Genomic DNA, 23665 nt, shown 5'->3' with positions numbered 1-23665 from the left:
TTAAGCTGAAAGAGGACAGATTTAGATAAGGAAGAAATTCTTTACTGTGAGGGTGGTGAGACACTGACGCAGGCTGCTCAGAGAACCTGTGGATTCCCCCTCTCTGGAAGTGTTCAAGGCCAGGTTGGACAGGGCTTTGAGCAACCTGGTCTAGTGAAAGATGTCCCTGCCCATGGCAGGGGGATAGAACTACTTGATCTTTAAGGGTTCCTTTCAAATCAAACCATCCTATGATTCTATTATTCTGAATTTTGATATACATAGTAAAGCCTCATGAAGAGAGCTGAGATCACAGAAGTATACAAGAAAATTACAAAATAGTAGTACCTAATTTTACAGTCATACCCGAATGTCTTTTATGACTACAGTTCAAGGTATTGGTTTACTTCAAAGTTCTAAAAGCTTAACTTTAAACATCTAATGTCATAGGATGAGTAAAAGCAGATGCAGATGTTCCTTCAAATCTACGTGCAAAATGACCTTCCAGTCTCTGCAAATCACAAGCTGGATTTACTTAAGTACACACCACTGCCTGGCATTCAGCTACTAAAAATGCAGAGCACCATCCTTGTTTTCAGCTTACAGTCTGAATCCAGCTACTGCTAATAGTATATCACACCGGACTTAATCTTTACAAAGTACAATCTTCAGATTGAATGAACTTTAAAAAGATAAAACATCAGAACTGAGCTGTCAAGATAGACTCTTGTCTCTGTGCAGGTAAATTAGGTGCAAAGGAAATTCAGAAGAGATTAGGAGCAAACAGCGGTTTATAAACTAGAGACATATCTTTGTATCTGTGTTTTTAAATCTAGTAACATGATTCCAAGGGAAAATGTAACTAACAAGAGCAGCTGCAGCTGAATAGTAAATGCAAGGGTAAAACCAAAAAGATTTTATTTTCAGTCAGGTTTTCTGACAGTAAAAAAAGCACAGCTAAAACAAGCTCCATTCTTGGTCATGCTTATGAAACAAATCCTCTATATGTAAAGTGTTTACATGTTTGTGTGTACACATGTGGCATGCAAACACACTCTATACTACAACTTCTGAGTTGAAACTGAAAATTTCTAAAAAGCTGACTAGAAACGTGAAATACACAAAGTTTATTTTTGAAGGCTTATTTTGGGAGCTGTTTTTCAGCAAAAATATTTCGAAAATATTGAAAAAAAATTTGAAAATACGACTGCAACACTTGCAAGAAAAGTAAAACTGACAAGCCTGGTAAAGCACACGTAAAAAACCTTGTAACCTTATTTACTCCACATTATTATTTTGCTTCAAGCCTAATGTTCTAATTTTCCCAACAATCCTGATATTCAACAAAACTTTCTGATAAATCATTCACTGTATTCTCCCTTGCTATGTAGAAACTATTAGTACGAAAAAATCAGTGTTTACAGTATTGTGGCTGTTTGACCATCAGGATACAAACTGGTAGAGGTCATTTTTAATGCACGACATATGTTGGTGACTAAGTAGTGACTACAAAATATTCTCACTTTTGTCACTTTTAGTAGCATCCTGAAGCCAGGAGAAGGTGTATTGATAAGAATGAATAAGGATTATTTTCTCTTCTTAGTGGAGGTATAGGAAAGATGGTGTTTTTATTTTTCATCACTGTTAACATTTGCTATACTGCCTTCTTTTATTAATCTTACCAGAAATTGGCTTTTGCCAGGTATCACTATATTCCAAAGGTTTTTCCACATCCACACCAATTTGGCTGGCAATATCCTCAGGTGTATATACATCATCTGTGAAACAAAGGAAATGAACTAAGTATCTACAGTGCAGCACCAAGTCACAGAATACTTGTATATCGCATACAATCAAACTCTAGATAACATTAATTGCTAAACTAGCATATATGGCCCACATTTGTTTTTACTGATAACTTAGTAATATCCTTTATCTTCCTATTCAAATAAGTAGAAAGTGATCTGGGTCTAGTGAGCCTGCAATTTAATTTTAAACTTTCCTTGAGAAAAGTGTATTTTGAAAGAGAGAGTTAATAAGATTAAGAGATAACAGATGAGTTAAACCAAGATTATATGTGGAAAGATGAGTACAGAGAACATTCTAGTTTTTCAGTAGACAGAATACAATGTCCATCGATTCTGGGAAAGGGCAAAGTCTTTGTCCCCAGAATATGATCCTCAGTTATCCTCCAAATTGAATGGCTAGAGCAATTCTGAACCAAACATATACCGTATTTGGCATACTGGAGGCAAAGTGTACATAAAATTCAGTTTGTATATAAAAGAAAGTCCTACTTAAAAGTTATATAAACACATTAAAAAAACCCTGAAGTAAATGGCATTAAAAAGACCAACACAATTACTCCTAGTATAGAACAACTGCTTCACATGCTGGTATTTATAGGACAGCTAAACTGTTAAATTAATATGCTTTCCCTATGTGAAACAAGTATATTTACTTTATAAAAGTTCTATATATGGTAGAGTGTGAAGATCCATTGCGATTTCATCATGGGAAAAACAAAAAAATCACTTGTTTTCATGACATAATAAAAACCCCTTGAAAGTTAATGTATTTAAAAAAAAACTTTAAAATTCTAAAAAAAAAAAATAATTCTCAATATTGAATTAATTATGAAATTCCAACTCTAGTCCAACATGATCTAAACACTCCAGCCAAAAATTTCATAGGTTTATTATCTGGTACTCAGTTTGCTTTGAGATTAAGATAGTATTTTAACAGTATGAAGCAGATAATTTTTCAATTATTTCACTAATTGGCCATTCTTGCTAGGCATACCTTAGGCATCCACAGTGCACAGTATGGATACATTAAATGATTTTCTTAAGATTAGTGAGGCTTGCAGTAAGCTGGGAACAGGACACAGGTCATCTGGTCCCTGTGACTAAAATTTCTAAACACACTAGGTGCTTTTGTATAACTGCAATTTGTCTTCAGGTAACTGAAGTGGTTAATTACATCTTCAGATACACAAAGCGCCAAAGTGCTAATCAATGTTTCCTGTGGATGGTGTTCAAGGAAGAAGAGGCATGAGAAGATCAGCATCAGCTTTAAAAAGAAAAATGCTCTTGTACACCATGGGTCACAGAGTATATTTAGTTTCTTAACTTCATCTTACAATAAACACATCAACAAAACATACAGCACATTGACTAAATCATACTAAATCACCCAAGTATCCGTTACAAGTCTAATTTAATTTTGCATCTTACAGTGTCTACAGGAAAGCCTACCTCTGTTCTGCTCCTTACAATCTAATTTAGATTCACAATCTTTTCTGAGTTACATCAGCTAGGAATGAAGAAATATTGTATACATTCTAGAGGGAAGTAGTAATTTTTTTTTACCACCACCACCCCTGCTCCCCTGAAACTTGCACTGCTATTTTGCCATTAGTAAAGTAGCAATGAAAAATAAGTCAAAGTTTCAGCGAAAAAGCTTATCAAACCACACCACCTCCCTGTTGACAAAAATCTCCTTGTCTTCTTCTTGAATATTTCAATGCACTTTAAAGTTAGTTAGTGTTTTCAGACAAGGCTACCAAAGAGCTTGCATCACCATAGCATTTGCCTTATGCTAGCTAACATAACTTACTTATTTTAAGCATTTAGACTTACCACGTTCATCCAAAATTAACAGAACTGAGAATAGATGTATTACTTGCATGTGTGTTTGTGTCTTCTTTTACTTCTATCTTTTTTCCTTGAAATATTAATGGGACCTGGAACACCTTAAAACTAACCACTGCATCTTTAATAGCAGGAATACCTTAGAAGGGTGGCCCATTTTAAGAGAACACCTGGAAAAAGAGCCTTTGATAAAACAAACTGAAATACCTTAACGCTTGAGCTTTTCTAGAACTTGGTTATACGCCCACAGTTTCAAAAATAAAAAGAAAATAGAAGGCAAAATTAATGGCCATTGTATAATGAAAGCCAACTACCGCTTTCTTTCACAAGGGAAATGGAAATGTTGCTCTGTTTGTTTGGTGAAGGTTGTCTGGAAGCTTAACAGATCAGGAGCAGTTTTTAAATGGTTAGGATTAAATAAAAAAAACAAACTCCAAAATAAACCACAACTAAGAGAAGTTACAAACACTAAGACAAATACAAAAAGCCATCTCAATAAAATGAAATTCTAGAGAAAATGGCTAAAAAAAGCAGAAAATTAAAAGGAATGTTAGTCATGAGGAGGTAATCCCTGCCTCTCTCCCCCAGTCCAGTTTACCACCTGGCACCACAGTTAGCCAGGAGACTGAGAAGCCTGTCAGGAAACCAGCTGCAACCCCACGTGCTGCTGCTGGAAAAACCAAATCCCACTACTTATCATCTGGGCGTGCAGCTGCCGGGCACACTGCATGGGGTAAAACATCTTTGCGCTGAGGCTAATGAGCATAGTCAGGAAGAACTGGAGTACATTCCAAAGCAGTGCCAGCCCAGCAAGGAATTAGAAGATCCATACTGGTCTTCAAACAACAGAGTGCCCATGGCTCTTCAGTAAATGTGCTCTTCTTCAGATAAAGAAAAAAATATGTAACATCTAAAGGTAAGCCTGAAAACATACTGTTCCTTACAGTCCAATTAAGGCTTCTGATCAGCTTAGATCAGAAACTAAGGATTCTGGTAAGCTAACTACAGAAAACAACAGATCATTTTCATAACGGCAGATATAAACTTCCCCAACCCCCAAAATCATCTGGATACCTTGAAGTATTATCATTTCTCTAAGATGTCACCTCCTGAAAAGAAACGTTTTGATTTCGCTTATCTGGGAAGATTCAGATTTATCTTTTCCAAGTCTTTTCTGCAGACTTAGGAGTTCTCTTTGCAATATGTTATTGCACATTGCTTGGGAGAGATACGGAAGATTTCTTCAATTGATTACCTGAACTCACTTGTGCAAAATTGTTTTTGTAAGCACAGACATCCTGGCAGGTTCAGACACTGCATTTGCATATGTCACAACAATGTGACATACCTGCTTTACAGAACACTTGGGATTTTACTTACTGGTCATCAACGAAGGTACAGACTGAAAAGTTGTGAAAAGCTGCAGTCCTCTTTCAACCTGTCACGAACGTACCAAACTCACTGGTGATTTCTCTACACTTCTGAGCAGAGAGGTGCAGACTCAGAAAGATACCAATGAGTTGCTACATCAGCAGGGTTGGGGGCACAAAGAACGGACAGCAGGCAGTAAATACCAGCTCTTCCTTAGTGCTGTGGACACCAGGTTTAGTTTATAAGGGCTCATTTGGCAGGACACAAAATCTAGGTAACACACATATTCAGGATGGTTCTATAACTTAAAGAAGAAAGACTTCTGTAACTGAGCAATGGAAAATACTACTAGAAGTACTGTTTTCCGGAAGAATTCTAAAAGAAGGTACTTATTCACCTGTGAGCACACATAGCACGTGCAGCAAGGTAATAGACTTGTGACGATTTTTGATATCATCTACCACACCAAAGCTCTAGATCTTCCTGGCAACTGGAACTACTATAAAGACATGGAAATAATGACAACTATCGGGCACTCCAACAGGAGCATTTAAAATAAGATTGCTTGAAACAATACTTTGTCAGTCACCTAAAACAGTGTTAAGCACAACAAACCGCATGTAACAATTTACATGTCTGCTATTATCTACTATTATGCTTATACTGCTGATTTCCTTACCAGGCATTTTTTTTTTCTTCTGTTTAATCTACAGATACCTCAGCCAAGGTTACTGCTATATGAGAGAAGGGAAAAGCTTAACATACTGTCTAACATAATTGTGTATTTATGCATAATTTCAGAATGTGATTTCAAAAGCCACTTACTCCTGGAGACCTGTGTGTATTCTGCCTGTTTTGGAAATCAGACATTAGGCAGCTCGCTCACAAGGATACTGCCAACACAACTGAAGAACAAAACTTCCTGACCCGCAACTACTGCCACTGGTCATTTAATACTGTCTGTCTCTGATAGTCCTGGAATTTGATGGGCTCATTTCACCTGCCAGAAGGACTATAATGAGTCAAAGAGCACAGATCTCTAATGAAGGCATCCACTCTGTATGTAATACAGAAGAGTATGCCATGTTCTGAACAGGCTATTTTTAATTCATTTTAAATACACAACCATCTCTTTTGAGGTTTTGCCACTTCGAAAAACATGGTGGGCTTCTCAAAATTGTGTGCAGGCATAAATAGCTCAAATCATACTAAAAAGTCAACAACAGGTATTCAATTGCCAAAGGTACTTTTGGAAATCCCAGTACAGAGAAATATTACACAGAAAAAAAAAGGAATGCATAGAGCAGATGGTATATTACTCAGGTTATCCTAACCTGGCTAGCACAGAGCAATAGTGTGGGACACAGTAGCACTGTTAGCAGTGGATGAACAGCCAAGTTTGCTTTGAAGATGTGCATTATTTATTTATTTAAATTGTTTATTATTTTAAACTTGCGTTATAGATGAAGAGTCCTAAAATTCTGTATTTAATTAACCAATGGCTATATTTATTTTTAAAAAGATAATGGCTGTATTTTTTTTAAAAAAGGTATTCGTAGTAACATAATAAATTCATGCTTTATTAAATTTTTAAAACAATGATTCTTTATCCATTAGCACTGACAACATTATTTTGATTGGATGGAAAAACAAGGTACAATTGAAAAAGGATTTATCACAAATGATTCTTCCCCCAGCCAAACCAAAATTTTGAGTAAATCTTTGTGGCTAGGGGTGTATGTTATCTCGGTGTGTAAGAATGTGTGAGTTGAAGTGACAGTTCTCACCCTTCTCTATCATCCATCAACTTAGAACTTCCTTGGTGCTGAAGTATGCAAGCCTGAACAGCACATAGGCCGAATGTGAGCAGGTCCGACATGAACACACCACATGCATAGCTAGTAGCTAGCAAGATACCTGGTTTTAAGGCTTTCTTACCAAGCCTTCTGACTTGAACTTAAACAATTGGGTAACCCTTTTCAGCAAAGTGTTTTCCAGCAATTATTCTGGACCTATCATCTAGAAAACAGCAGAAAACAGTAGCCACATAATTTTGTATCTGCAAGTTTACACTGACTGAGTGTCAATATCAGTCATACTGACAGTCAGGAATTATATAACTTGACCAGTAGCAGCAATTACACACAGCATTCTGAGGAATTAACTTCTATAATCAAGTACAATGAAATATTTTGCAGGGCTCAAGATGATTTGAAGAAGTCACAAGCCTGTCTTCTACTGGTAATTTTAAACAAATGCCAAAACTGCAGCTCTACCTGCTGTTGGTGCAATCCACTTTGGCAGTCCAGGTGCTTTTGTTCTAGCTGGTGCTAGCGTGGTTTTACTAAGAGCTGTGAAAGAGTTTAACAAGAAAAAAGAAGAAAAAAGGAAAAAAAAAAAAAGAGAAAAAAGAAGAATAAAAGAAGAAAAAAGACGGAAAAAAGAAACCAAAGAAAAAAAAAAGTTCCATGAGAAGAAAACCCAACAGACTTTTATGTGATGCCAAAAATTCCACATTAGAGATGGAAAAGTAACACTTGCTGCAATGATACACACAGCTTTGGTTTCTTTCTTTTCTGATTTGGAAAAGCTTTACCTCTAGACTAATTAATTCAAAGAAAAATACCCCTTTTTTTCAGCAACACTTAAAATTCCACTGAGAATAGGTGAAATCAATTAATTCATTATCTCCTCCCCATCCCAAACTGAATAAACAATTATTACCAGGTCTGGTCTGTGATTTATCAGATGGCTTTGGTCTTGCAGAAGTGAGACGCGTTTTATGAGGTGCTACAAGAAATAAGGTTCAGTTTAAATGCTATGTGTAAAAGGAACACCAATAGTGCAGTGTAATTTGCCAGAAAAATGGTCCATGCACCAATGTGATACAGCAAAATGGACATATGAGAATTCTATGAGTTCCAATCCAAAATGCACACTGAGAATGGTAGTTTCTTTAGTGGTCAGATGACTCCATCATGCAGTCTGACCAGTTACATTCATGTTTAGGTTTAGGAAAAGATATAAAATATTTACAGCCAGTTACCCAACTGTATATAGATACAGAGTTAGCTCTGCAAGGTATCCATGGCCTTAAGACATTTAATTAGGTTCTGTAAAAAACAAACAAACAAACAAAAAACCTCAAAATAAAACACCAAACCGAACACCGCCCAAATCAAATATTCAGATTAAAAACATGAAACATTGAAATACTGGAGAGAAAACAACTGGAAGCATTCAATGCAGACACTGTGTAGGGCTGCTGAAGCATACTGTCATCATCAAGGCTAAAATCAGAAGCCTTCAACCTTTTCTTATTGTTGCCTTTCCCTTGCCAAATAGTTTTGATATTTCAGTTGTTAGAGAATCTATGTGAATCACACTGCAAGCTGAAAGCATAAGCAGTAGTCACTGTTATCTTGTGCCAAATTATCAACCTCTATAACTCATTTTTTAAATAAATAGACCTAGCTATTTGATATTAATAACCATTCTACCCACAACACTTAATCCAGGCTCTCTGAAGTGTCAGAGAAAATACTTATGCAGGAAAGAACGTATTACTCAGTTTTGACATCTACATTTGGGAAACGTTTTACAGATTTAGATTTAGTATTTTATAGTCAAGAGGTAGAAGTCAGTTACATTTATGTTTGCAACACTATACATCTGAGGATCCAATACACAGCATAATACTGTTTAAAAGCTTCATATAATCTTTGAGGCAATGCTGATTCAGCCTTGATTTTCAGAGCAATGAACAAAAATCGTTTGATAAGGGGAAAAATAAATATTCATGTGATATAATTTAAATAGTTTTAAAGGTAATAAGGAATAGATCATTAAACCTTAATCCGTACTGATTTTACTTAACCTCTACAGACTCTCAAAACAACAACTTAAGAAAATCCTAGTAATTACCTGTATGGAACCGTGGAATTTCAGTTGGTACTGCAGTTTTGGGCTTGGGTGAAATATGGTACGTTTCATTGGGAACTGAAAGTAAAGATATTATTGCTTATCAAACGCAAATTATTTCCTTTTAAACGTAACATACCACAGGTGGAAGCGAAATTCAAACTGTCTTTGTGCAGACCATAAACAAAAAAGAGCTGGTGCTAGAAATCTGGCCCAAAATCATGCTTTTATACAGGTAAAAGACTTCTCTCGACTGGGAAGGACTGGGAAGATATATATCATTAGTCGGTCAGACAAAAGAAAAAAAAGATGATAAGGTAATGTCTTTTTAATATGTCTCCTCAGCCCTGTACATAAAGTACTTATTTCTAGAAAGAATTGCATGAAAGAAGAAATGGCTGGAAAATTAAAACCAGCAACATTTTGTATGTGCATTGGAAAGTGACTAACAATTGAACCTGACATAAAGATATATTGAGGTATTTCTGTTGATTAAAGTGTGAGTGTAGCCATATAGCAAAAGCAGAGAAAGTAAAGTTTTATGAAAAATAAACTGACATAATATTCTCATTACCCAAAGTCATTTTGGACCCATCAACAACATGAACTGTTATAAGGTTAATTGATCCCAGGTGTGTTGTCCTTGGAGCTAAAAGAAATAAAACATTGTTCTGTGAGAAGTGAAATTTAAGACGTTGGATTTCATTAAGGATCTGTGTCCTTTGTTTCCTACAAGCCCATCTACACATCTGCTAAGACAATTTTAGCAAACAGGAGACAGACACGTGTTCTGATTAGTCTGGATGTGTTTTCACGCTGACAGCCAGACAATGCAACTATTCTGCCGGGCCCCCACCAACCTCAGAACAAATGCCCCAGAGGTACAGTTCTGGCAGTCCTTGGTCTTTCTTACACTGGGTGTATTAATTTGCACTTCCCTAAAAAAATTTTAAAAGCTTGTAGTAACGTAGTTATCTTTCAGATGTTCTTCGCTCACTCAAATTTGATTGAATTTAGTGAAAGATATCTAAGTTACTGGATGAAAAGGAGAGAGTGGCAGTCAGAGGCACACACTACATGCCTCTTTGTCTTACAGAAATCAGGTTAAAATATGGAAGCTGGGAAGTAACCTACTTACTAGCATGAAGGGCAGTGGCTAAATAGTATCAAATTTTTTTAACAACTTTCCTAACAGTAGCTTATTTGCATATATATCATTATAATTATTTAAAATCTAAAAGGAAAAGAATAAACCTATAAATTCTGTTCTCTGAAATTCTTTGCCTAAAACTAACTTTGTAGTGGTACCAAAGCATGGCACTTGTTAACTGACATGATTGGAAATAGCTCTTATTCAACCAAGACTTAGGATCTAACTTGGTTACTTAACAGAAAGCCTTTCAAAATAAGGCCTTTAGAAAATAAATCTTTTTCCTGGACTGTTCAGTTTCATTTTCACAGTAATATCTATGTACAGTTCTTGAATTACTAGCGTCTCTGCTTAAATTCTTTTCAGCTATATAAAAACGGGCTAGAAGTCTAAGGGAAAAAACGGGGGAAATGATAAAACCTATTCATTAACTTATTTTCTAAAACTAAGGCGATTAGATCAGAGTAAGAAATATGAGGAGCGGCTCTTTTTTAAAACCATGTTGTCACCCCTGCTCTAACAATATTTTCTCCTCTAACCTTCCTACTTAGTAATTTTTAAGGAAATAGTTCACACCCAGGGTAAAGCTCAAGTATCATCATCCTTCAGTATAACTCTGCATCCGTAAATCTACTGTAGGTACTGCAAAAATCACTGGTATGAAGATGTATCTATATCTTTAGCATCTAACTATCTTGGACTGAGATTCTGTAACCCAACTTTCAAAAGTACTTGAGAAACTGAAGCAAATATATTAGGGTAACACAATCCCTCAAAGAAAAGAGCTCAGTGAAGCTGGCTACAGTAGTACATATTTAATAAAATTAATCTAATACCTCACATTTTTAATGGCTATACCTACAAATTCAACAAACAGTTGTTAAAAACCCAACCATCTTCACTTCTGCTCTCCATGGAAGGAAACAGATGCATTTCTCAGGTTTTCTTCTTGATGTAATTTATTAACACACTCTGAGCTGAATAATGATCCTAATTTCTGACTACATATGCACGTCCCATGACTGCAGTACAGAATGACAGCAGGAAGTGTAACTAAGGCAGTGCCACAATAACAGTTTGAAAGTTACAAACTTTAAATTACCAGGTTTGGTCTGTGGTATGTCTGGCCCGACAGATGTTTTGGGTTTGAAAGGAATAAGCATTTTTTCTTTTGGAGCTGAAAGAAACAGAAAAAGATTATTATTGTATTCTTCTGGAGTCACGATCCAATGTCATATTCAGCCCACAGAAAATGCATGACTCAAATGCCTGAAAAAAAGACAATAACAATCCCATGGCTTTCTGGAACCTGAAACAAAATGATTATCCAAAATGCAGAAAAGTCCTAGCGCTGAGCTGTAGGGTAATTTGAGTTAGTGACTAAAATTCTTGCTCTAAAAGAAAAATTACACCACTGAATTTGGTTGCAGATCTGATAAATATAGGCTTCCGAACAGACATGAGCTGGAGGCTATTTCTGCTTTACTTCTAGAACTCAGACCCATCTGTATTAAGAATCATGCACATATGTAAGCAAAATGAAGGGCAGTGGAATGATGTTACACGAAATAACACACTGGAGCATGTTCTCTAGCTATTTCTCCATTTACAAATTAAAAATACCTGTATTTTAACTTTAAGGAAAGTTATTTACCCATTGTTGCCCTTGAATACTCAACGGTAGTAGAAGATTTTGTAATAATTGGTTGTGGAGTTGTCTGATGTATTGCTGTTAAGGAGAAAATGTGAAGAATCTTAGAATATTAAACTGTAATAGAAACAAACTAGCATTTGCACTATTTCTAAAACTTTCAGAATTCCCCAAACTACAGAGTAGCAGACTATCTTATAAATCAACTACTGACAGATACCACTATATTTCAATTAACTTACCCTATAAATCCCTTCTATAACAAAAATGGCAAGAGATACAGCCCTGCATAACTATTTTGAAGACTACTTTGTTTCAGCATAGCACACAACGTGACTTGCTAACCGTACAAGCACATTGCAAAAGACTTCTGTCACATTTTATGGATTAAAAAGAAGAGAAGCATTCCTGAAGATTATCAGGAAGTACTCAGACAGAACTCTGTCTATCTAGCCAGCGACATTTGTCAACACCCACATTACTACATATGTAACAGAAAGAAGGAAAAGCCTTTCTGATGCTATACTACAAATCCGACTATTATTTTCAGTGTAGTTTTGGCATATGTTGGTTTGTTTTGACTGACTTAAGTGGAATGCATATGTTTCAGCACAAAACCAGCTAAGAATAATTCTGTTAAAAAGCACAAAACCTGGGGCTAAGGGAAAGAATGATTAAACACAAACACACAAAATGAAAAGAATGACTCCATTACCAGGTTTAGTGTGTGGCACTCTTGGTTTTTCAGATGTTTTTGGTTTGGTATGAATGAACTGTTTTTCAGTTGGAGCTGAAATCAAAACAAACAGCACCCAGAACAATAATTGAAAAAACACACTGCTTTCATAGTACAGAAGTATGATCTAATCTGTAATAAGGCAAATTATGTAAGGGTAAAGGTGAAAATCAATCAGTTGGAATTCCTGCAATGAAAGGAAAACAAGTTAAATGGCCACTGACGCAGACAGACTTACCAAAAATTATATATAAATTTGTGGCTCTGGATGAAACAGTGAAGAATATAGTCTCAAATAGCATACAGAAAAGTAACAGGACAAAAATAGACTAGTAGCCTACAACTTCCACATCTGCCATCCATGAGTATCTGAGGACAGGATCTATTTTTCATTCACCTTCCACCATATCAGACTCGATTTATAAATTAACTTCTTTGTTCTTATGTGGGAACTAGTCAATACTGTTATCTTCATAATGTTCAGTTACAAATTCTTGCCATGGAGGAATCATTTATGGAAAAGGCTATCTTAGCACGTGCTACTCTGTGATCCACACCAATGTAAGATGTCCTCAAAATATCTGCCTTAGTTTGTGCACTCTTCATGCCCCTTGCACTGAAGAACCATTTTCTGCATATGAATATTGCATCCGATAGCTCCAGATGTGTACAACAGGGCACACAAACTTCATAAAGCTACATAAAGAGATATCAAATTAACCTAAGGATCAATGCATACAGGGAATATTTAAATAGAAACATGATTAAATGTATTTTTCATTTCCTATTCCTCAAAAGAAAAAAAAAACCATCATTTGAAGCTTATTAAATGGCTATTAATACTTCATTAATGATACCATTTCACTCTCAGAAAACCATGGTCAATGTCTGCCTCTGAAATGGGGGACATAGAACTGATTATTAATGAAGATTCCTCAAACAATACTCCTGCTGCCCAATACTGCTTGGATTCATTGGCCCTTATTTGGTCCACCATTTAAGTTAAGAAGAAAGAATTCCAGCTAACGTTTCATATATTTAAGCAAGTTTTCCCAACATGGATGACTAGTAGTTAGCAGAGAAGATGGCTTTAAAGAACTAGTATTTGATTTGGAGGGTCACGTAGCTGGTCTGTTTTGGCCTATGCTATGCTACAGTTCCTATCTTCTCATTTTCTTGCAATTTTCTTCTGTAAAATCATACCGTGAGGAGTGAAGCAGAAGAGTATTTTAGGATGTCAGTATCCATACCTCAGATGCAGAAATTACAGGAATCACTACATGCTCATTAAGTAAAGTCCATTTTTACTGGAAAATATGTAACATTTGAAGGAATTACATCATCCTGACTGGAAAGGCTAGAAGATGAAGAAAAGAACCTTCACAAGTAAATCAGCTCATGCATTATTACCCTTATTGAGATCAAAGGGCAAGCAAGTATCTAGAACAGAGCAAAACTTCATTATTAGTTTTTAATATCATGTGATGAGCTCTCTCTAAGAAGAGCTTCTCTAACAAGAATGGAAAATAGAGTAACTATTCATGAAATACACATGATTACCCAACGTGGCCTTTGTTCTTTCAGGAATATGAGGAATCATGGTAGTATCTGGTTCATGGAAGGTTGGAATGATTTCTGCTGGAAAAAATGTGGATAAATGCACAGAATAATGAAGGGACTCTCCCTTTCCCTCCCACCCCCTTAAAAACACCCCAACCTTCAGCACTATACTATATATGCCGGGAAAGGGATGTTGTAAAACAGCAATGGGCATTTACCCTCAGAAATATTTGGTTACAAAGAGTTCAATTTTTTGTTTGTTTTAACATCTACATACTTAAAACCCAACAATAATAACCCTTCAGTGAAATCACTGATTATCTTATACAGGTCAATCAGATTTATGATGGGGAGTCTCCTAATCAAAATAAAACTGAAGGGAATCGTCAGCCTAATCTGGATGAAGATGTATATATAAAGGAAAAGTACTGCAACAGCTTTAGGAGGCTTCTCTCATAAAAGCTTCAAAAACATGGTGCAAACAACCGAAGTGAGCTGCTCAGATACAAGCTGTGAACAACTTTTTATTATTGATTTAAACATACAAGGTCACCACTATTTCTTCTTCTGGCAATATCTGCATAATATATATATGTATAAAAATTATATTGAACTGCTGCAGTTCCCTTCAGTGGCATGACTTAAGTGCAGCATTGCAGAGGTCTCTTAAGCTGGAATGACACCCAGGTACCAGCAGATGTACGGTTGACAACTCCCCCCCACTGCCCACCCTGAAAGCCATTTCTCAATTATCAACTGCAGCTTGACAAAAGACCAGATAACTTACCAGGCTTGCTGTGTGGAGCATCTGGGATGGGAGCTGCTTTAGGTTTAACGGGAGTACGCTGTGGTTCTTTAGGAGCTGAAAGAAAAGACCTGTTTTAAGAGTTTATACTCTTCAGAAATTAGACAGATTTATTGCACAGGCATTGTGTGCCTTGTGCTTGCAAAGAAAAACACGACCCTTACATGAGACACTGAAAAACTGAGTGTCAGATACACACAGGAATTTAAAGAATAAGAAAAACATGAAGGAAAACATGGGTGGGAAATTGATCAAGTAAGCAAAATCTGGAGTGAAAGAACAAAACCTGAAGGAACACAGACTGCTAGATTGCACGTTTCCATCTGTATTTCAGAGCTTATAACTGCAATACCCATGGCATGCTTGTCTCCTGCAAGTGTCAAAGGAACTACAATGTGTGTGAGAGTGAAAGAAATTTTCTGTGAAAATAACAGAACAGCTAGGAATCTTTCAATACATGGACAGAGTAGAATTAAGTTCAGTAAGAAGAAAACAAACCAAAACCACAGACAGGTGACATGAAAAACAGGCTAATGATACATAATCTTCAGTCCAAGATGCAGCAGGGAAAAAGCAATAATGACCAGCCCAAGGTAACATCTTTACTTGTTGCTGTCTTTTATTGTTCAACTGTAAATATAGTAGGTGCCTAAACTTCATAAAAACAGGTATGTACACAGAATTAGTGATAAGTAAAAGCAAAAGGGTTAAAAATACTCTCTTTTAGATGCCTGATTTCTTTTCAAATTGTAATGATACTAAAACCAGGTTGGGGTTTTTGTTGTAGTTATTTATTGGTGGAATTAGTGAATATGCACTCACTCAAAAGAAAGGTTCAACTGATGCTCTCAGAACCATCAGGAATTAGAGGTTTGGCAACTCACTAGTACATAAACCCCTTTTAAGTATAATTTTAAGGCTCAAATTCCATTACCAGGGCACACAAAGATTTGTTTGAGTTACAGATATTCAGAGTCATACACTAAAGCCATCAGATTTGTTTCTCTTCAAGCATCCTTTGATAGGGACAGAAGAGATGCAGTTTCTTCCATGAACATTCTTACAATGTTTGTATGTTGTCTATCTTGCTATACAGGTTATTCATCAGTGACAGCTCTCATGTGGCTGAAAAGCATATATAGCTCATCAAAACTCAGCCATTAAAAATAAAAATCAACTCTATCTTCCTTTAAATGTGTATGTAACGAACATTAGAAAATCTGTGTGTAATATGAAGAGATGTTAATTAACGCTTGATTCATTGAGGAAAGACAACCCAAAAGAAAGCCTGAATACTCAAGCACAACAAGACAACAATGTATTTACCAGGTTTTGTGTGGGGTACAGCTGGACTTGGTGATGCTCTGGGCTTGGAAGAGACTCGTCGACTTTCTTTTGGACCTGTGAAGATGAGCAAAGTTTTGAACATGTTATTGAGGCTGATGCTTCAATGTCAGTCTTTTGATTTTCCTGACAGGAGATTCATTTGCTGCAAAGAAATTTTTTAGGAAGTATTTCTTCCATTTGAAAATAATCACAAAGAGATCTCCCGTCAATGTAATCAATATTATGTTAGTGCGGAGACTAAAGACTGCTGTAGTTCTAACAGTTTGCCTAGTTACACTTCAGAAGCGTTTCATACTCAAAAAATCTGCTGCTCATTTAAATCAACTCTGCATGAAAAATCTCCAGCAAAGCAGTCAAAGTGGAAGAAATGTGGAAATTTACCACTAATTTTTAAATGGAGAGAACTATTTCCAAAGTTTTGAGAACAGGGAAGTACTGTAATTTTACACTTGTAAATGAATAACTAGAAAATACCTCTGTCACATTCTGTGGAAATTAAGATGCAGATTTTCCTATGAGCAAGGGCTCAACATAAGTGTTAACCCCCATGTCCCTACCATTATACAAGTTATCAACATGTACAAATATCTAGCTGATTATCTTGTTCCATGACAGCTATACAGCAAAACTTGATCATGACAGTAAACACAGCCTATTCAAGAAGTATCAGTGTACCTTCAAAGAACTCATCAGTTCTGGCAATTTTCAAACTGATAAAACTTTCATGCACTAAAGGGCAAAGTATTGATAGGCATACTTGCTCTAGTTGGAGGAACACGTGGACCGGGTGATGTTTTAGGTTTGGAAGGCCCATGATGTGTATCTTTAGGAGCTGAAAGAAAGAAACTGGGTTACACTGTACTAAAATTTTCCAAGGTATCAGTGTCTACTACCACTGTAACAGTCAACAAAAACAGAAAAGATTTGAACTGAAGATATTCTGTGGAAGTGATGGAAAAGAGAAGGGTTTTTTTTGAACAATATCAGGCTATAAAGAAAAGAAATAATCTTCTGTGACGTAACATCAACTAAACATGTGGCAGAATTACTGGTTTATTACAAATGAGGACTTAAACAAATAAAAAAAAGAAGAAACCAAAGTAAGTAGCTGAAAATACATACACACCACTGCTCTGTAGTGGGCATTGTACTGGAATGATTCACAATACTAGCTTCAAATGATAAAAATGCCTCAGTCAAATGGATCTGCCTCAAGGGATCATATGACACAAAGATCACTGAAATGATTCTGTTCTGACAGTGGAATTGAAGTTGGAGTGAAACAGAATTATTTTTCAGACCTCTGTGAAGGACTGAATTTCATTCAGTACAACTGCAGGAGAAGGGAAGCAGAGAAACAAAGCTTGCAGCATGCAGCTCTTCTCACCCAGACCATATGACTAACTAGAACACTGCCACCTCTACAGTATGAGTGAGAACACCAAGTTAGGATTCTGTTCTCATCTGCCCTCTGCCACTTACCATTAAATACCAAAGGAATTTACCCTATGTTACATGCATAACAACTTGAAAGGCACAAGAATCCTCCTCAACTGTTTTGTAGAAATTAAGAAAAGAGGCAGAGAATCTTGACTGTTAAATTACTAAAGGTGATATTAAATTATACAAAGAAAGGTGACAATTTTCTGCAGGACTACTCCTAATGACTTGTGTTGAAGAGGAAAGACAACATGACAATTGAAGTAAGAAAGCATCATTACCTACTGTTGACTTTGGTTTCTCAGTTCTAAATGTAATTGGTTACAGCACTGCATTAGCATGATAAAAAGCAAAACCAAGTATTACCAAGAACAACCAAAACATTACAATAACTACTTCCACAATGATCACACCATCCCTGCTACAGCCAATGACACATGGTCACCTCTTGAAGCTCAAATACGTCACAGTATTACGCTGCTCAAAGTTGCCTCCAGTTCAAGGCAATAGCTCTAACAGAGAATAGAGCCCAAATATAAATCCAAAACTTTTGCAACAAGCCATAAAGAAACTGTGGGTGGTTTTCACCTTCAGCTTTGTACACTCTCCTAAATTATTACAAGGTTTGGATTCAAACAATAGGTGCAGACATAGTGGGGGGAAAAAGAAGTTTTGTTATCATCTTTCTGCCCATTTCTCCAGGAGCACCATCTAATACGGCACATACTCTGGATACCTGTACTGGGTCTGGCTGGGCTGGAGTTTATTTTCTTCATAGCAGCCCCTGTGGTACTCTGATTCATGACCAAGGCAATGTTGATAACACACCAATGTTTTAGCTGCTGCTGAACAGTACTTGTTACAGCATCAAGGACTTCTTTGGTTTTCACTCTGCGCCCAGGCAAGTAGGCTGGGGGTGGGGCAAGATGCTGAGGCAAGAGGGGACACAACCAGGCCAGCTGAACCACACTGACCAAAGCGATATTCCTCCTCATATAATGTCATGCTTAGCAACAAAACTTTTCAAAGGGCCCACTGCTCCAGACTGGCATTGTCTGCTAGTGGAATGTGGTGTGTGGTTGCCTTAGTATCACTTGTTTTCCCCCCCCTCTTTTCATCCTTCACTTGTTAAACTGTTTCTATCTTAAACTATGGGTTTTTTTCCCTCTCTTTTGCTCTTCTGATTCTCTCCCTCATGCCACTGCAGAATGGAATGAGCATGTGGTTAGCTGGTGCTCAGCTGCTAGCTGGGGTCAACCCACCACGGTACCTCAGGAATTGCTAGTGTGACTTGTATAACTTTCTTCTTCTGTCCTTACTTAGCCCAGGGTGGTATACTGCTCTATACTAAGCTGTGTAAACAACATTATAAAAGGTTTTACACATTCTTAAATCTCTGAACAACTTAATCTCTGAACAACTGTGCAAAAGTGAACTGAAAAGTATAAATGAATGATTATGCCTGGTAAAGAAAAAAAAAGTACACAATTTGAGAAATATGGAAAAAACCCTTCCTCTTTGCAATGACAGCCTTCCTTTTCACCTTCACATTCCCAAACCCCAAGAAAATTCACAAAGACAAGACCTATTTTCACTGACATCTGCACAGAAAATGCCCACTGTTGAAATGACTTAAAATGTAAAAAAGAACTGAAGATAGAGATTTTAAACTTACCAGATTGCTTATGAATTCCACATGTCATGCCATGTAATATTGGATTTTATGCCTCAAGGGATGCTCCGACATATACACCCAAGGGATGCATGTAACTATGAAGCTCCACTGATCACAGCGGAATTTGTAACACACACATATCAGTATGATAAGATAAAGAAACAATGTACTTACCAGGCCTGGTTCGTGGCACCTCTGAGCTTGGTGATGTTCTAGGTTTGGAGGGAACCTGCTGTGTTTCTTTTGGAACTAAAATAAAAAAAAATAATGCGACTATTAAAATCTTTCAAGGACTGAGACCGACAGAAGGCGTAGTAATAAAAAACAACATGCCTTTGGGACCTTCTGGAAACACAGAAAGCTTGTATGAGTAATGGAGACCTATGAGTGTCTGGTACACAAAGAAATAGCGCTGATGGAGAACCTCTGTAACAGGAAGGCATAAAGCAAGGCCAGGATGGATGGACTAGTATAAAAGATGAAGCAGCACATGACAGAAACTGAGTAGAGACACACGCAGTCAAAGGCAGAATGTGGTGCTTCCATCCCCTTTACAGCACACATGAAAAAATGAACAACATGATTGTGATTTTACACTAACAGTTCATAAAGAAACTTACAAAAGAACTAAATTTAATAGTAACAGAATATGACAGCAGAGTACAATGTAGATATACTTGTGGTGCTCAGTGTATACTGAGAAAAAAGCTAAACGTGATGGTCCCTGTAAGTAAAACATTGTTGGTTTTAGTTGATCAGTTCTAAGTGCTACACATTCCAGGACCATATCAGAAACAAAACATAAAAGCTGTTATGAAAATTTAAGGGAATAACTCCACTTACAATTAGTATTCCTTGCCTAGTAACTGCATTTTGAACTATGTACTACGTATGCTGCCTCATACAAAAACTGTTACATTAAATGGAGTCTCTGAGAAAGCAGCGTAAGCTGAAACAGCGTGAGCTTAGCTCTCCCATGGGCTTCAATGAGACATCCAAAAACGTATCATTCCCTTGTTCAGCAAATGGCTTTTTAGGGACAGAAATCTCTTCCCTTTGTGGTGTATTTCAAATGTAGTTTATATACGCCTGGAATCAGAAACCACTTGCTTGTTTTCTGGATGCTGTATTATTAAAGAGTGTTATGGTGTACTGCATTGCATGATCATATACTTCAGCTCTAAACTGGCATGGATCTGAAATCAATCAGGTGTTTTAAGGGGCATCAGGATGTGAAATTGATGCTATTTTCTTGCATTTCTCACATTAGAAACACAAGCACAACAGAAATGGTATCCCTCTCTGTCTATTCTTCCGTATGGGTGGCAACCAACAATTCTTTGCATTTTTTAAGACAGTCATAAGATAAGTGGATGATACTGTAAAACAAGTTCTGTATGTTATAGATTCTTGAAGAAACAGTAATTCTTTTTATAAAAAAACCCACACAGAACAGTAAAAACCTGTAACATTTGTATGACAAAACTATTTTTTGAGAAGGCCAGACTACCCTACCATTTTAGTTGCTGCATTTTAAGTTCTAGTTTGGAAACCATGTTTTATAACTAGCTGCCATGGTTAAAAAATTATGAGAGAACAAGGATTTTGACTGTTTCCTACATGAGGAAATAATAGCTGATAACATCAGATTTCAAAAATACTGTTTTATGTCTGCAATTTATAAAGATCTTCAGTAAAGTGATTACCATAATTCTTTTCACAATTACCAAAAGGTAACATAAGTTGATATTTGATACCCTTGTAATTTTCTGTTGATATTACCCACTTGATAGCAAAGGACAGAGAGTAATTTTTTCTGCCCATCACTGAATTCAACTGCACTCACATTGAATGACAGTATAAAATCCAGTGTTTTGGAATACAGCATAAATTATCATTAATGCTAATAAATATTAATATTTATTAAAAAAATACTAACTATGCACTTAGTAATTTACTAATTAATGCAGAAAATAATAGTGTAATGAAATCAAGTAATTGCAAATTAAAAGGAAACATATTTATTCTAACAATGCAAAGCAAGGTGGTACAAACAATTCTTTGTACGTAAGTAACCATAATAGGTATTTTGATTCCCACCTATTTGCTTTAGTTACCACTGTAATCTGAGTTTAACAACAATATTCTCATCCTGCTGCCATGAAGTAGCAAAGATTTATTCTTTTGCATGATGAAGAACACCTAGTAAATGTTACTACTCCTGAAAACTGCACACTGAAGACACAGCTGAACAGAACCGCATTATGTTTCAGCTGGCTCAGATAACTAAACAGCTGCTCAGAAACACATTTCAATGCAATATAAACTATATTAGAAATAATCACACAAAGCAGTTTACCATCTTTGGCCTGTGAGATATGAGGTTTGGATGAAGTTTTAAGTTTAGAAGGAACACGCTGAGTTTCCTTTGGAGCTGGAAGAGAAAATGTGGGTAATAAGTTGGTTAAATTGCACAGCAATTAGTATCTGATATCAAACTGAACACACAAAGAAACCTCAAACCTGCAACAGAGAAAAAAAGTATTTTTATAGGAAGTAGGAAAGAAAGCCAGGTAATATTCTCCGTGTGTTTACAACAATCCAAGCAAGAATGTGGAGTTTTAGTAATTTTTGAAGCTCAGGTTTTATTTTATAAAATAAAAAGCTGGGACAAGCGCAGACAAGCATAATTATGAGAAAGGTGATTCAGAGCTGCCAGCATAATTTTCTTAAAAAGGAGACATTCCAACTGTGAAGGGAGCAATACACCCAACTGTCAGGAACACCAAGCAAGAGAAATACCTAGAAGAAAAATGAAGTTTAATGAAACAATCCTAAGGCATAAGGCGATTAATTTCAGTGATGCTTTCTGTGATGAAAAAAAAAAGCAAACATGACAGTTTGCCACGGAAATATCATTACCTATCGTTGACCTTGATGGTTCAATTCTAAGTGTAATAGGTTCCAAGACTGCAACAGAAACAGTGTGACAAGGTAAGTATGGAACGTACTCCAGAAAACTTAAAATTACTCCACTGGTTAAGTATAAAAGCAGGTGCTAACACTACACCACAGTAACAGGGATCTTCAAACTAACTTTTACCTTTTAAAATCATGGACAATTAAACTTCAGGTTCAATAAGAAAAATACAATTGCACAAATTCGGTGGCAATGGAAGCAAAAATATGTTAAAAGAAGTCAGTAAACCCTAGAATAAGCAAGGGAAGAGATCATACAGCTTAAGTCAGAGGCATCGAGGGACTCATTATACAAAAATGTCAGATGTCCCCATACTGAAGACTGCTGCTTCTTGAAATTGGCATGCTGACCGTGGCAAAACAGGTCGGTTTTTCCTCTAAGGTGAGCAGTCAAGCAGAGGACTAAAAGGCTGCTATTGGTACAGCTATATAATTACCCCCAAAAAAGCTTATTTGGAGAAAGCCTTTTAGTTTCTTCTCATTACATCCCCTTACAATTTGGATCTTAAAACAAACACATCATATCCTTTTTTCCTTCTCACAAACTATGCCAAACTAGGGGGGGGGGAATGGAGGAAAAAACCCGTATCATGATCCTAAATAATGAAATGGTAGAGTCTATAAAAATTTCCTGGCAGCACAGAAAAGATATTAAATTAATATTAATTAATAAACTACCTTCTCAAGGCAGTAAGAACTAAAATAATATATAACATACAGACATACGCATCTAAAGACAGAACCTTTTCTATAACCTATACATACTCACTTCTCTCCCAAGCACTCTTACACATCTATTTTAAAAATGGGATTTACAATAAATAAAACCACAAAAATTTGTTTGCAATTGATGCTTTTAATACTACAGTATTTCTTACACTTCTATTACCATTCACAGTATGATACAGCCTGGTATTAATATCGTTGCAAATAAGGAAAAAAAGCCAAAACGACAAGAATTAACTTCTTTCTGTCAACAACGGCCAAATACTGTACAGAAAACTTAAACTAGTTATGCTCAATACATATCCCTGGTGTGCTATGACTTTGCCATATAAATAATCAATTAACTTCAGAATTCAAATTTTAAATCTTTTTCTACAAAACATTTCTGTTTTCAGGTTGCCTTCAAAAATCAGTGAGTTCTTAGAAAACTTCAAATATTCAGAATAAAATTGTTCGGTCTGCAAATTGTTTTCTGAAGCAATTTCATTTCTCTTTCTATAAATATTACCCCAGAATGATGCATGACTTCCTTCTCCCCTCCTCCAGGAAAAAAAAGTTGAAGATGTTCACATTTTTACTTCCCACACTAAAAGCAAGCCTCCAAGTACACAATTTCAAAAGAAGTACTCTATCAGATTTCACTTGTGTTTCAGTCTTAGCACATGATTTGGG

At 36.2% G+C, this 23665-nt stretch overlaps 1 protein-coding gene across 1 annotated transcript in view; it reads right to left on the bottom strand.

The window, feature by feature from the left end:
- ABI3BP (ABI family member 3 binding protein) overlaps positions 1-23665 on the bottom strand; it is a 157542-nt gene that overhangs the window by 34219 nt on the left and 99658 nt on the right. The window contains exons 34-48 of the mRNA XM_080375959.1: positions 22211-22258; positions 21648-21722; positions 19463-19537; positions 16931-17005; positions 16153-16227; positions 14809-14883; positions 14022-14099; positions 12441-12515; positions 11729-11803; positions 11177-11251; positions 9499-9573; positions 8928-9002; positions 7728-7793; positions 7280-7354; positions 1662-1757 (exon numbers count right to left, since the gene is read on the bottom strand). Of these exons, the coding sequence (XP_080232085.1) occupies positions 1662-1757; positions 7280-7354; positions 7728-7793; positions 8928-9002; positions 9499-9573; positions 11177-11251; positions 11729-11803; positions 12441-12515; positions 14022-14099; positions 14809-14883; positions 16153-16227; positions 16931-17005; positions 19463-19537; positions 21648-21722; positions 22211-22258 (1113 nt within the window). The remainder of the gene's footprint in view (positions 1-1661; positions 1758-7279; positions 7355-7727; positions 7794-8927; positions 9003-9498; positions 9574-11176; positions 11252-11728; positions 11804-12440; positions 12516-14021; positions 14100-14808; positions 14884-16152; positions 16228-16930; positions 17006-19462; positions 19538-21647; positions 21723-22210; positions 22259-23665) is intronic.

This window comes from Falco punctatus (assembly GCF_963210335.1).
Source record: "Falco punctatus genome assembly, chromosome: 2".
NCBI lineage: Eukaryota > Metazoa > Chordata > Aves > Falconiformes > Falconidae > Falco > Falco punctatus.
Note: the sequence above shows the minus strand (reverse complement) of the source record. Positions and strands in the feature narration are given on the sequence as shown.